We start from the raw sequence: 15,340 nt of genomic DNA on the forward strand, positions 1-15,340 counted from the left end.
CCTCAACATGAGGCCACCACCCCCCCGACGAATACAGTCCAAGAGACCCTTTCGTCGGAGAACGAGACGGTTGTTCATGAATATCGCACAAGAACAACCGCACATCACTGTTCTAATAAAAAAACCACACTGTACATAACCAAGTACAAAATTAACAACAACGCATGAACACATAAAGCGCGCATGCGGTAGGAAACAAAACCTGAGATGTGCCGTGCGAATGCACGCACACCTCAACATACATGTACGCATGATTATGCGTGCATAAGCACGCAAGCACACACACACACACACATACACACACACACAAACACACACACACATACACACACAAATACATACACTCACCTGAAAAGCAAACGCACACACACACATTCACAGAATATAATATAAAAAATAATAATAATAATAAATCAACACATAAATGCTTTTGCAATTAAGTGGAGTAGTAGCATTGTAGATTAATCAATCTCAAATAGTGGTGACATAGTAGGTAGGAAGGATATTTTGCCAATTTGATGGAGGAACCGTTTCAACAATGAAATCAGAGAAAATTGGCAAACTCTGATAGGAAACGATCAACCTGGAGTCACAAATCCAGGTCTGACCAACAGCATACTCTGAAAAATTAATTTTCATTCAGGGATTGAACCCGGCACCTTCTTGACGGTAAGCAGAAGCTTAACGTCCGAGCTATGCTGCTGGTTATATGTAGGTTAGCCGACCTGTAGCCGGACAGAACTTCGGCAAGGCATTTCGAGCGCTCGGTTGCAACACTGCCCACCCCGCCACCCCGTTACACGCATTACATCAGATTCTGGCCGAGATTGGACCGGTGGCATTAGTGCGAATGGCTTTCAGCTGAAACATGAATGTGTGCCGAGGGGAGGGTGGAGGGTGGAGGTGGAGGGTCGGTTGCACGTGAATGGTGGCGGCATCAATCGCGGCAGGTGCGCGCGGATGTAGGCTCCGGGTCGATATGCGGCCGCTAGATCGGGCCGTTGGGCGGATCTGGAAGTGGGTGGGTGGGTGGTAGGAGGTGGGTGAGTGAGTGGGTGGGTGGGTGGGTGGGTGGGTCTTGTGTGCGCAGAGTCGTTTGTGCGGGCCCGAGCCGTGGTGAGTGGCGAGTGGCGAGGCGAGTCCGGTGTTATTGTTGCGCGGGCCGCCGCACGCGACGCTCGCCGACAGAGCGGCGAACACCCGGCGCAACCCGGGTCAATCGGGACGAGAACGGACCGGCTGTCGCGGAGGGGTGGTGGTGGGTGGAGAGTGGGCGGCCCGGTTGGTAGTTTGCAGAGGAGTCGGTGACGTCGCCGCCGCGCTTCAATTATGCTAACGGCCGCTTCATCGATTTGGCGCGAACGGAGTAGGGCGTGTGCGTGAGGGGGGTGGTGGTGGGTGGGGTTGTAACAGTGGGTGGCGGTGGGAGGATTCTGTTTGAGGGAGGTGTGTGCGAGTGTGTGTGTGTGTGTGTGGGGTGTTGCGGGGCGCGCGCGCACCGCCCGCCTATCGACCGGGTGGGCGGGGGGGTTGGGGTTCGTTCTCTCTTTTGGGGGCGGCTTTGACACCGAGGGCGGCGGCTCATGGGGCCTGAGGGTTTGGAGCGCGGCGCGTGAATGTCCCCCGGGGAATGGCGTCATGCGAGGAAGCGGCCACCGAGCCGACCCCCATAGACGAATGCCTGAAAGTGCGAAAATGGTGGTGTTTCCTGCTCTCGTCCATATTCACGTTCCTGTGCGGACTGGCAGTGGTGCTGGCGTGGCGGATCGTCACGTTCTTTTGCTGTCGCAAAGAGCCCGAGTTCTCGCCAAATGACCCCAAGCAGAAGGAGCAGAAGGCCGCCCGGGGCAAGCAGGAGTTCGAGGGCACCTTCATGACAGAGGCCAAGGACTGGGCCGGAGAACTCATATCTGGACAGACCACCACGGGACGGATTCTGGTAAATATACCCACATACTACTATATACCCATTCTACTGTTTCCGACATTTTAAAAATCCTTTCTTTTAACAATCTTTCTGTCAGGCGACGACATTCTTCTTTAAGCTCATAAATGGTTTCTTTGATTGTTCTGATTTACTGAATAAGGTTAATTTCAGAATCCCAGTTCGGTACTCTAGACGCGTTGCACTCTTTTCGCTTGATCCTTTCAATACTATGTAATTCCCTAAAATATTGTTATCTGCAGCGCGTTTATCGTCTGTTTAACGGAGAGCTGAATGAGGTTGATCTATTTGGTATTTCCCTACATCAATTCAGGTCTAACATCAAGAGAATCTTGACCGATTGATTCATTTCGTCTCCTATTCTATTTTAACAATATTTCCAATATTTTTATACTTTAGTTTAGTTATGTAATGTGCTATTTGATCATATTATAGCTTTCTTTTCCTTTTCATTTGTTTATTTTGTATTTAGATTTTTCATTTGTTTTATATTTGTAAATTTGATTTGATTGATTTTTAAATGCTATTTATTATTACGAAATTATGTTCACAATACATCTTATATCTATTTTAATAGCTACTGATCTATTGATCATTTTCTATTTTACAATTTTAAATTAATTTGGTTAGTAATCACAGTATTATATTATTCTAATGTTAATCTAAAGCATAATAGGAAAAAGAGCTCAAAAACCTATTTACAATCCTTATAAATGTTCATAATACATCTAATACATAATATTAATTAAAGACTATCTAAAGTCGATGACCTAAAGCAGATTGTGTTTAGGTAATCTGTGTTTATACCTGAAGGGTATAGACATTTTGTTGTAATCACCGAGACTCTTCACAAGTGTGTTAGTATGGTTATTAGTGATTCTTTCATAGAATCTACTGGTTAGTTTGTTAGTAATGTCTGTAACAAACGGAATATTATATAAAGCATGCAGTTTTTTCAGGTTAGTATATATGGGTGTATTATAAATTATTTTAAGGGATTTATTTTGTATTACTTGGAGCTTGGAAAGGTTAGTATTCGAGGCGTTATTCCATACAGGTGAAGCATAGGTTAATAATGGTAATATGAGCGCGCGATATAATTTTATTATTTTATTATTTGTAAATTTGAATTTCTTCTTATATTCTATTTTATAACCTTTTCCAAATATTTTAATACTATAGTTTAATTATGCATTGTTCTACATATTTTGTCATGCCTTTATTATTTACTTTTTAATTTGTTTTCCTTATATTTATCTTTTTCATTTATGTAAAAATCTGTTATTGGACTCGGATGTTACATATATTATTTATTTACTATTTGTTTTTTTATACATATCTATGTACATCCTGTCTGTTGATTTTTCAATTAATAAAATAAATTAAATAAATACATACACTCACTATATCACTTTTGGGTTCGTTTGACCTCGTTAACCCCTCGCGAAGCAAACCTCCACCTTGTATCGTTCTTCCAAGTCAAAGCGGGACCCCCCCCCCACTTGAAGAAATCAACAATATTAAATTTATAGTTAAAATTATCTCTAAGATTATATCCATTGGTGTAGTCGGCGCAGGTACTTTGATATAAAAGTATTTGCTTATATTTCATATGAAATTTTGTATACCAAATATTGTGAGCTTAAGATTTCCATATTTTACAATAAAATATAATTAATTCTATTAGATTTAAAGTGTTTTGAAGAAGAATATTTTTTTAATTATTTTGGAAGAAGTTAAGATAAGGTGGTTGAGCATATGGATATGTTTTTGTTAGACTTGGGAGAGTTATTGCATGAAATAAGAACATATTTAATTGAGAGAAAGGATAATAATGCGACCTCTCTTCAAAAAAAAAAATAGCCTAATTCCTTTGAAAACAAAAAATATTGAATCAATTTAACAAGAAGCTTACTGACATAAATGAGCTTCATAAAATTTACAGTTTCTTATCACCCTTTAAGAGGGCTGGACACCAGTGCCTTGTCCATACAAACGTATTACACTTCTCCCTTCCTCAATTATGGCACTAGAGAAATTATTTTTTAATATGCTATAGATATCCACCATTGGGGTGCATCTATTGTTTTATTTTTTTGATTAATTATTTTTTATAGGAGCTAGGAGCCGCCAAACATCTATAAAATCGCCTCTTTTTTACACCCACGAAAAGAGTCTAGCGTGGTTATTTAACGGTCGATTTAAAAAAAAATACGCCGATAGATGCACAGAAAATATCTTTCTCATACCGATGATGAAATTTTTTTAAAAATTGGTCCAGTTTTGGAGGAGAAAATAGTGGAATACGAAACCTCGATTTTGTCAATTTAAAACACGTTTTATCTGGTCGAAGCGCAACTGTCGCATTCACTCAATATATATATATATATATTGATATATATTGTCGCATTCACTCAATATATACATACACTCAATATATATATCGAAGAAAGGAACGGTAACAAAATTAAGGTTTCGTGTGTACAGCCCTCTTAATATTTGGTGACTATGTACAACTCAAATGGGCATTTGAGTGAGGATACGGAACCGGATAAGGATAAGGATCAAATGCCCATGCATAACAATTTTTAAAAACAGTCCAACAACAACCCATTGACTCTCTCCCGGTCATATTCTATATTAGCACTAATATTGTCAATCTTATTAAGATTAGTAAAATTTCAATAGAACAATTTTTCTGAATTGAATTAATAAGTAAACTCCCGCAGTAACTATATTATGTACTTAGACTGTTTAGTTTTACATAAGAAAATAAAATCAACAAATATTTATTAATTGGAACAAGAACAGTCAAATATAGACATAGGAATATTTTTTTAAATATTAAAAAATTGTATATTTTTCATTAGATTTAACCTTCTGCAAGACTACTTTATTTTTTACAAGTCTCGTATCAGGTTGCTTTCGCTTTTTCGTCTGATTAAATTTGGGTTTTGTATCCACACTCTTTCGATCGTTTTCAAACTTTGTCATTTTGCTCGGTTTGATCATCAATATATGTATGTGGAATGGCCAGGACGATGGTGAAAAATCATCGTAATAGACACGTTTAAAAAATGCTACAATTTCGATCTTCTTCACGTCTAATGGTAAGTTGGCGTAATTATTTGTGTTTCTGCCACCCTCTCCCTATGTCAGATTTTAATTGTTTAAACGCCTATAACTATTTCTTTTTCACACTATATTTTATAAAATTTTTAGTACATAATCATACATTTGGCAACAGTTGAAATCATAATTTTCAATGCATTGTAGAATACTTTTTACTACATCTATAGAAAGTCTATTACTTTCATCAGTCCATTGAATCTTCATTAAAAAGAATATTCTCTCCACGTTGCTATATATAATTCCCTGGTATGGAAAAAATATACTCGCACATGTATTATTTATATAAATCTTCATATTGTTCGGGAAATTCCATTCTATTTCCAACTAACCATTTTCCGCCGGTATTTTTCTACTCCAATTTAGAGGTTGCAATTATCTTTTTCATATATTTTTAATGCAACAAATTGATTAAGAAAATATGTGTCATTTGTTACAATATTTTTCGTACTTAAATATTCGACTGTTTTTTTCAATATCTGACCATTCTGGTACTTTTCCAAGCTCATCCAGGAATATTTTTAATGATATTGTCCATTGGTTCAAATAATCTGTCAATGTTTCATAAATCTTTGCTGCTTCTTTATTAAATCCATCAATTTGTCCCTTTGAAAATATTTATGCATAATAGAAAAATTTGAAAACTGGGACTTTTGGGCGTCCCGAAACTTTCGTTCGGGACACTGGGACACGAGGTTTAAAACCGGTGACAATCCCGATCAATCGGGACACCTGGCAAGCCTAATCATACAGTATGTATTATACTCCACCTTGACCATATTTTTTCGGAGAAAATAAATTACATCTAAAGAATCATTTTATAACTTAAAAAAACTCTGATAACATTTATTATTTATTTATCTTATATATTTGATTTTGATTTTTAAATGCTTTTTATTATCACTAAATTATGTTTACAATACTATTTTAATAGCTACTGATCCACTGATCATTTTCTATTTTACAATTTTAATTTAATTTTGTTAGTAATCATAGTATTATAGTATTCTAATGTTAATGTAGAGCGTAATAGGAAAAAGAGCTGAAAAACCTATTTACAATTCTTATCTTATATATAAAACTGAAGCGGCGTATGTAATTCGTTTCTGATTGGCTGGATTGGTCAAAAACGTTTGTGATTGCTCGGTCGTTAAATAATATTAGCCTTTTTCGATTCAAATAAATTTTTAAGAAGTTTTAATGGCTTGAAGGTATTATTACTACTACGAGTCGACTGCATTTCCATTTCAAGTTACTATATCATTTATTATATCCGTGCTAAAACGGAAGAGATCGTCAAAAGTGGAACCGAGCTAAGCCGGGTAGCAACAGTAGCATATACGTACATAATAAAACTAATAAAGTGTAAGCATTTTGGTGTAACGAATTTGCAAAATATTAGGCATTTCCTCAGTTTGACCTAAGCATGAGAAAAAGACAAAGATAGGAAAATTACATATTTTTTCAATTCAAATAAATTTAATAAAAAAACAATTGAAGATTTTTTTCATGATGTTCATATAAAATTTAAAACTTTAAGCAATCATATTTATTACACATTATTGAAATGTAAAAGATATTTACCGAATACGTACGTTTAGTTAAAAAAATATTGATATAGAAAACCAATCCTTATACCTAAGTAAATTTAGTGAAGTGAAAACTTAGCGTTGATAAGCTCATTACGCCACGGAAAATATGTATGTGAGAGAAAAAGTATATTTTTGACTTTTAAAATTCGCTAGATCATCAATTATAAGTATTTTAAAGCATTAAAAAATCACAATCAGTAGGAAAAACATTTGACTATTGATGCCAATACTCACTTTTGGCATAGCAATAGATATTTTAAGTTAAAGACTCGTATCTCATAAACACAAAGAAACCAACAAAAATCATCTCCTTGTTATCGTTAATATTTTAGTGATAGTAGTTATTATAAAATAAAGGACAAAAGGTCAATCATAGAAAATAAATAAATCTAAAGGTGAAATAAAATACTGTTCTCTTAAATAAAGGATGTATGGACGTATGATGATGAAATAACAACCAGTAGGACAAATATTTGACTATTTATGCCAATATTCACTTTTGGCATTGGAAAACTGGAGATTTTAAGTTAAAGACTCGTATCTCATAAACACAAAGAAACCAGCAAAAATCATTGTCATATGTTTCATGTTTTTTTGTGCCCAGCGTTATCTATACAGGTTAGATAAAATTTATGAATTGCAGCTTTAAATATTTCGGCGTTCATTTTTTAGTGATAGTCGTTATTATAAAATAAAGGACAAAAGGGCAATTTTAGAAGATAAATAAATCTAAAGGCGAAATAAAGGACTGTCCTCTTAAATAAAGGACGTATGATCAGTGTAATTATACCACACACCGACAGTATTTTCGGTATTTTTTGTCTGTGGAAAGAAAAAAAAATCTTATTTTATACGACACATTCCCAAAAAAAAAACCAAGTTATATTTTAAGATTTGTAGCGTTGAGCTTCATCGGTGCTTTAAATACATACATACATAGTTCGCTTTTTTTTATCTTATTAACCTGTCGCGACCCACCGCATGGCACTACTATACATACGCATATCGATTCTGCTTAAAGCTTCAAATGGCGTGTTTTGTATGAAAAAGTGTATTATTTTCACACGCTTAGATGGTTTCATCTGTTTGACCCCATTAACCCGTCGCGATGCAAAGCTCCACTTTGTGTTTTCAGCAGTTTTGTTTTGTCTGTGGAGGGAAAGTCGCCATTGATTGTTTTCAGCCCATTAGGCTCGACCTCAACAAACCTAGTAGTGCTCTTTATAGTCTGATTAGTAGTTTTCACGGCCTCAATTTTTTATTTATTTTTACATAGATATATACCAGGAAGGCTTGACAGGAAGACCCCAATGTGCCTTCCTGGACAATTAATTACAAACAATGTAGAATTTTTTATTATTACATAAATCACTGTATTTCCAGAAGTTGAAGAACACGAAATAACAATTAATTAATTAATTAATTACAGAATTAATCCATTGAGACATTTATGGATTTAGATTTTGTACATAATTTTTACAAATTATACACACAATAAATACAGAAGATTTGTGACATCAGAAAAGATGATTTTTTGCCAATTTTGAGGAACCGTTTCAACAATGATCAGATAAAATTGGCAAACTCTGATAAGAAACGATCGATTTGAAGTCACAAATATCCCCAAATCTAACCAGCAGTATGGCGGATCGATCACTTAGTGCTAAACATACACGCTACCATTAAGCAATACTGCTGGCTATGATGGAATATCGTGATAATCCATATCGTGACCTCATATTACTCGCGATACATTTTTCGTACGCAAAATTCCATTAATTTTAAACGTTTAGATGATTTCATCTAAATATTTGACCTCATTTGCTCGTTGTAATCCAAACCCATTGGTTCTACCTAACATTTTTGGTAGTTTTATTACTTTATCTATGTACGTAGTAACAATAGATGAAGTTTTGTGATCATGCGAAAATTCGAACTCGAGATTTTGACTGATTTGAACTCAGAATCGATTACTGATCACGTTTTCATGATCTAGAAAAAATGTGTGTGTGTGTGTCTGTGTATTTTGGGGATTTTTTGAACACCGTTAGTCCTATCGAGCCAAAACTTAGTATCGGTTACTGAAATTCTTATAGACACGACGTAATTTTTTTTTTATTGTTTGGATAAAAGCTTGATTATCATCCTAATAGTTACATCGATTATTTTACTTTACGTCTACGTAGTACTCACTTTATCTAATTTTGTTAGTATCAATGTGATTTTACACATTATGATGTGACTAAACCGTTCTACTTCTAATCTTCCCCTTGATGATTCAATTTATAACATTATTTCAAAGCTAAATAGATCTACTTATATTTCAAAGTAACTATGCGAGATAATTGAATTATACATATAAAATTTTTGCGTTGCATTTATTCAAAATTGAAAATGATGTGTATAATAATTTAGACTGAATTATAATAAATTATATACTTTAATAGCTTTCAATCAATCTTATTAAAAATGCAACAGAGTGTTACAAAAAGCGTTGAACTTACTACATCCGTAAACTAATGCCGCCGCATTGACACATTTATGTGAAGCTCAAATTTTGAATGAATATATAATTTTATATTTAGAAATACGCCGAAAACATATGCGTTTATATATAGCACGGCGCGCCTTTCATAAAATGCAACATTTAATTGTATCGATTTGACCTGGAGATTTAGGGTTAAGCACTTTAGTAGACTCACAATGATATATCGGTTCTATTGTACTACACAATACGAAAGGTCAGTTCTATTCCACTCCAGGTCCTCAGTATTATATTATATTAGGGGGTGATGTCGACTTTTCAAGGTAATGGCATTCAAATTTAATGGTGATTCATTCTACATTCATTTTTGAGGTATTTTATTTCTCCGGCGGTATTTAGGGGGAATTTTTTATGGCTAATTGCGTTTTATTAAAAAAAAAGTAACAATGCTTTGCTTAATTGTAGACCACAAAATGATTTATTTTATGATCTGTAATCAAATTTTTTTCTGTGGTGCATTTTTTAACATTCCAATACAAAATTCACTATACTATTAAATGAGATACTTTTTCTTTCATTACTAAAAAATCAATTTTCGTTGAAGAGCTAGAGTCCGTAGCTCGTTCAAAGTAACTTCTGTTAATTCAACTATTAAATTAACTATAGTATAATCTTGACACGAGACACTGCATTAAGACATTTAATAAAATCATTATTTTATGATCAAATGAATGGCGCTTTTAAATCTAAAATACCACTGTGCCTAAAGAAAAAGAAATTCGATCAATGCCAGTAATGACGTATGGTTGCGAAACTTAGACATTGAACATAAGAATGCTACATAAGGTCCAGTACATTCAAAGGAGCATGAAACGTTATATTTTTTACATAACGAGAAGATATAGAAAAAGGAATACGTGGGTGATAAGTATGACAAAGGTGGTTGATGTAATTGTGAGAGTAAAGAAATTGAATTAGCAACGGAAGGGTCATGAAGCTAGATAAATGGACGAAAAAAATGCTCAAATGGTACCTGAGCGAATGTAAAAGGACTATAAATATATTTCTATAAAAAAATGTGTGTATTTAGATGGTAAAAGTCGCTCAAAACATGGAAGCGTGATGAATGGAAGCGTGTTGAAGTGGCTTTCGTCTATCAGCAGATGGCAAATTGTTGTAAATGATGATATATTTTATTTTATTTCAATCGAACATGTACTCGCTCCAAAGCGACGAGTGGACTAATACAGATACAATACAATTATTCAAACAATACAAGCATTTTATATAATGCGAATTCATACAAACATCATCCAAAGTGACATCAATGGAGAAATTTTTACAAAATTTTATTAATGATATTGACGAACCTCAAGACGTTGAATAACTTGAGATTTGCAAGAGCGATTGGAAAGGAAATGCCAATTTACAAGAACCGTTTCAATGAAAATCAGAAAAATTGGCAAACTCTTATAGGAAACGATCGACCTGGGGTCACAAACCAAGGTCTGGCCAACAGCTACTAGTGGGTTCATATTTATTTATTTTTTACAATTTCGCCATAGTGACATTACAGATTAGCTCCTGTCACAATGGCTATTTTATTACAAGACATTGAAAACTCATATTTAACGAGACATCTAAATACATAATTATTACATACATACACGTGTAAATCGAAACAATACCTGACATCTATGGTCAGATATTACAAGCATCGTATAAATACGATTAATAACATTTTTCATGTAACAATACGAATTTTTACATTCGATAAACAACCATAGAGACATCTATGGTTAGAAATCTGGCGAAACCTGAGATATTACAATAGCACAAGGTTTGCAGCAGAAAATAGGGAAGGAATAGCCAATTTTATAGGAACCATTTCAATGAAAATCAGAAAAATTGGCAAATTCTGATTAGAAACGATCGGTCAACAACAATACTCGAAAAACAATCAAGCACGAAATAATTCAATACTCACCACTAGACCACGCTGCTGGTTAATACATACCTATGTATATTATTTAAATAAATAACTCAAGTAAAGCACTTCTGCATATTGAATGAGTCAATTCACAAATTTGTAACTTCCGTTTTGCAAACATCTCGCTATTAAATTAATTGGGTCTTAGATCGCATTTGCCATTTCGATATATATAAACGTGTATTGCACTCGATCGTCGTCATTCAAACGACTCTGCAATGCATTTTTAGCACGATTTCGCGTAAATCGAATCGCCAAACGTATGTAGGTACATACATATATACATATATATATATATATATATATATATATATATATATATATTTATATATATATATATATATATATATATATATATATATATATATATATATATATATATATATATATAGAGCTTTTTGACGAGAGCAAGCGCATGCGTAATGTTGCACACTCTGTGACGTGAAAGCTCTCTCTAGTACACGAAATCGAGCTTCCGAGAATTTGGAAGTTCCGCTCTCGTATTGATCTGAAAACAATGAAGTTTTCGCGTCTTGCATAATGTCAATTACTATCGCGTCAATTTCGGGAAAAACACTACACGAGGCAATAAAAAAAAGTGGGCCAAGTCAGCGTCGAGACGCCGGCCAATACGAGCCAAAATATGATTCATGACGCGATCTCGTCGTAGTGTATGTTAATTTAATTATACGAACGACGATACACCCACGTTGAGTCGATTTTTCCGAGTTTTCCCCCGTGAATTCCGTTCGCTTAGTACTACGTAATTGAACGGATACATAATAAGCTTAATCGTATGATATTATCATAATATATACATTATTAAATATCTATACGTAATTTATTTACCAATTTCTAATATGTTGTAGAATTGCATGAATTGCAATTTATTTTTATAGGTAGTTTACGTAATGGATTTTTTTTATTTATTTATTTATTATTTTTATAATAATAATAATAACAATAATATGACCAATGTGACCTGACAGGTTGCCCCAAAGTGTCACAGCAGTCTTACAAAAAAAAAAAATTCCAATCAATCATAGTTTTTATACTATAAATAAGGACAAACTAGTTGTAAGTAGAGTTAGAAAAAATAAGACAGCTTGGGGTGTTTTTCACAGGGGTGTGCTCATGTTTAATGCCCTCCCTGAGTGCATCAGGTCTGCTAAGACCATGGATGCATTCTTGCGAGGTGCGAAGAGACACCTCTGTGACGTACAGTACATATAAGTTAATTATAAATTTTAGAGTTAAGTATTTAAGATGTATTTTTAAATTAGCTTGATAGCTAAGTAAATATATAAATAAATATATCTTATTCAAATAGACTCGTTTTGAATCTCATGAACAGCTTATTATTATCCAAATGTTCATCTATCACATTGAGGAACTGGAAAGCCTTTACAAGAGACGAGTTATTGAAAGCAGACGTTTTCGCAGGAATAGGTTGGAAAAGTAAATGATGACGCAAAGCTCTACCACATTCAGGCACCGAAAATTTAAATTCCAATAAAATCGAAGGGTTGTCAATTCTTCCCTTTAATAGTACAAAGAAATGGCAATAATTCTTCTTGAAGGTAGTGAATGAATTCTAATGAATATATAACAAAAGTAACAACTAAAATTATAACTATAATATACAAAACTATAATTAGCAACCATAACATAATCATATATATAAAGACGGTAATCTGTGTGTGTGTGTGTGTTTGTGTCCTAACTCTCGCCGAACATAATGAACGAATCGATAAAAATCGATAAATTCATTTTTCGACGAGACGACTTTGTCGCGACTCGAACCAATCACCCTAAATAGCCGGAATATAGTCTAAATTGAGCTAATGGTCACGTGCATCACGCCAAATCCAATTCTTCATTTCGCCTTTTTTTTTTAAACATTAATTGAAATATTCCTTCTCGCCATATAAAAATACGTAATTTTAATAATTTCATTTAGCGAGGTTTTGAACCATTTTTTTTATAGATTTATTTTTAATTAAATTTAAATTTAAATTTAAATTTAAATTATTTATATTTTGACGATATTCGAGAAAAAAATTAATTTCATTCACCGCGGGCGCCGGGAATCGAACCTCGGACCCTCCGATCCAAAGCGATGTGCTTCACGAGCCCGCGCCGGACGCCATATCCTCGATCCAGAATACGTGTTGTAAATACACATCATATGTATATGCACGTAATTTGTTATGTGTAATAATAATATTCAACGTTACGAGGTCAATGACCGTTTGTGTATAATCGGAAAATATTACATTTTGTTTAATTAACTTAAAACTTTAATTAACATTTTGTTAACGTTAACTTTAAGAATTGAAAATTATTACAAATAAAGAATCGAAAACTATCTATGAGAGTCTACGAAAATAACGGTTCCGGTTATGGATTTTTTTTTTAGTTTTATACGAGTATATAATAATTTTATACCCATGCGATGATATTTCATCGGGCTATTCACTAGTATTATATAATGCCAAACATTGCATTTATTAAACTTATATAATTACATCATCTTCCGCAGAGGTATCCATTAACACCTTTCAAGAAAGCACCAATGTTATTAGCACTTCTAATGCTCTCGGGAAGGGCATTATAGATTTGAGCATCTCTGTGGAAAACACTTTCTGCAGTTCTTGCTTTCTTAACTCCACCTATAATTAAATTATTCCCATTTCTAGTTTTATGATTATGCATATCTGCATATTTACATAGGTAATACCTTATATACAAATTTTAAAGTGCTTAATTTAATATTTATTTCTAATATCCAACATACTTCTATGATTCTTAAGTTTCCTCACATTCAAAATTGCACATTTATATAAAATTTTGTATAAAAATGTCATAGAATGGATGATGATTGTTACATCTAGTATCAAAGTGTTTCGTCTCATATCAAAGATGTATCATTTCGTGCCTCTTTCCAGTGTCTTATGTGTGCTGTACGTGGTCGCTTTTCTGCTGGGTCCTTTGTCTCAATGCGCTTTTCCGAGCGTTGTTTTTCCGCCATTCAAGTGGAAAAATAATTACATCCTCGCATCCGCCACGTGAAGAAAAGCGCCCTCTTTTTCAACGCCACGCTCGGAAAAGCGTTGCCTTTTTCCCCGAACAAATCGCGCGCTTTTTCAAAACTGAAAAAGGATCCAATTTGCTACACATTACGATTACTTTTTAGATACGCCCACCATCCACGTCAAAAAGAGCCTATTGTTTTTCAAAAGCCCATCAATATCATTTAAAATTACATTTTAAACCGGCTTGGAAAATAAAGTCACGAATTTTCGTTTTGATTTCAGATCGACGTCGATTATAATACATCGAATAATGAAATAATCGCCATTTGATTACATGTAAACCTTATACTGCTATTATATTCGAATTAAACGCTTTATACCGTGAAATTGTATTTTATTTAATTTCGAATCCAATTGAAACTACTGTGGTGTATGTAAATATATATGTTTTACGATCAATAACGAGTTTGCGCGTACGATATTTGTCGCGTATGCGAGTGTGTGTGTGTGTTTGATAAGACTTTTTCAGCCTGAAAACAAAGACCACGTGCTGAAGTGTTTCGTTTGGCACGTTAGCATCATCGTACGAGATGAATCCACATTTTTTTGGCACCATTTTACTGTAGAAAAGAGACAAAACGGTTTTTCTTGGAACGAGCGCGAGCTTAAAGTCTACTTTCCCGAACGACACGTTCCCTCGTACATAATGTAATAATAACATATATGTAACTGTGATGATAAAATTTTAACCAGAGCACACTAAACTATCGTATTACACTTTGCGATTGTTTTTATAGTGCGCAATATTATAAACGGTATATTGAACCGTCGACGATATTTAGCATCTACATACACGCGCGTACGATAAATCTGGACAATTTTTGCATCGCTTCGTAGTTTATGATGTAATATTGTTATTATATTGAAGTAGGCCGTTAGAAGCGTACATAATTCAAAATATATTTACAATATTCATTTTGTATACGTTTCGAAATTTACATGTTATTGGAAGTGTTATTATCTTGGCGTAACAGCATTATGGAAGCCCTACGACAAATATCGTTATGTAAACTTTGTGTTCGCGTTGTAATTTTTTTATCGATTGTGAAATCGAATTTTAACGCTATATAACACACGTGTGGAATTTAATTTGAGCCTTGATCC

The 15,340-nt window shown here is 34.1% G+C and overlaps 1 protein-coding gene across 1 annotated transcript in view; it reads left to right on the forward strand.

Annotated features, from left to right (window-relative positions):
* Positions 1 to 1,630: 1,630 nt before the first annotated feature.
* The window catches only part of slo (calcium-activated potassium channel slo), a 158,048-nt gene continuing 144,338 nt past the window's right edge, over positions 1,631 to 15,340 (forward strand). Inside the window, exon 1 of the mRNA XM_077433937.1 lies at positions 1,631 to 1,939. Coding sequence (XP_077290063.1) covers positions 1,631 to 1,939 — 309 coding nt within the window. The remainder of the gene's footprint in view (positions 1,940 to 15,340) is intronic.

This window comes from Arctopsyche grandis, chromosome 6 (genome assembly GCF_051622035.1).
Source record: "Arctopsyche grandis isolate Sample6627 chromosome 6, ASM5162203v2, whole genome shotgun sequence".
NCBI classification, from domain to species: domain Eukaryota; kingdom Metazoa; phylum Arthropoda; class Insecta; order Trichoptera; family Hydropsychidae; genus Arctopsyche; species Arctopsyche grandis.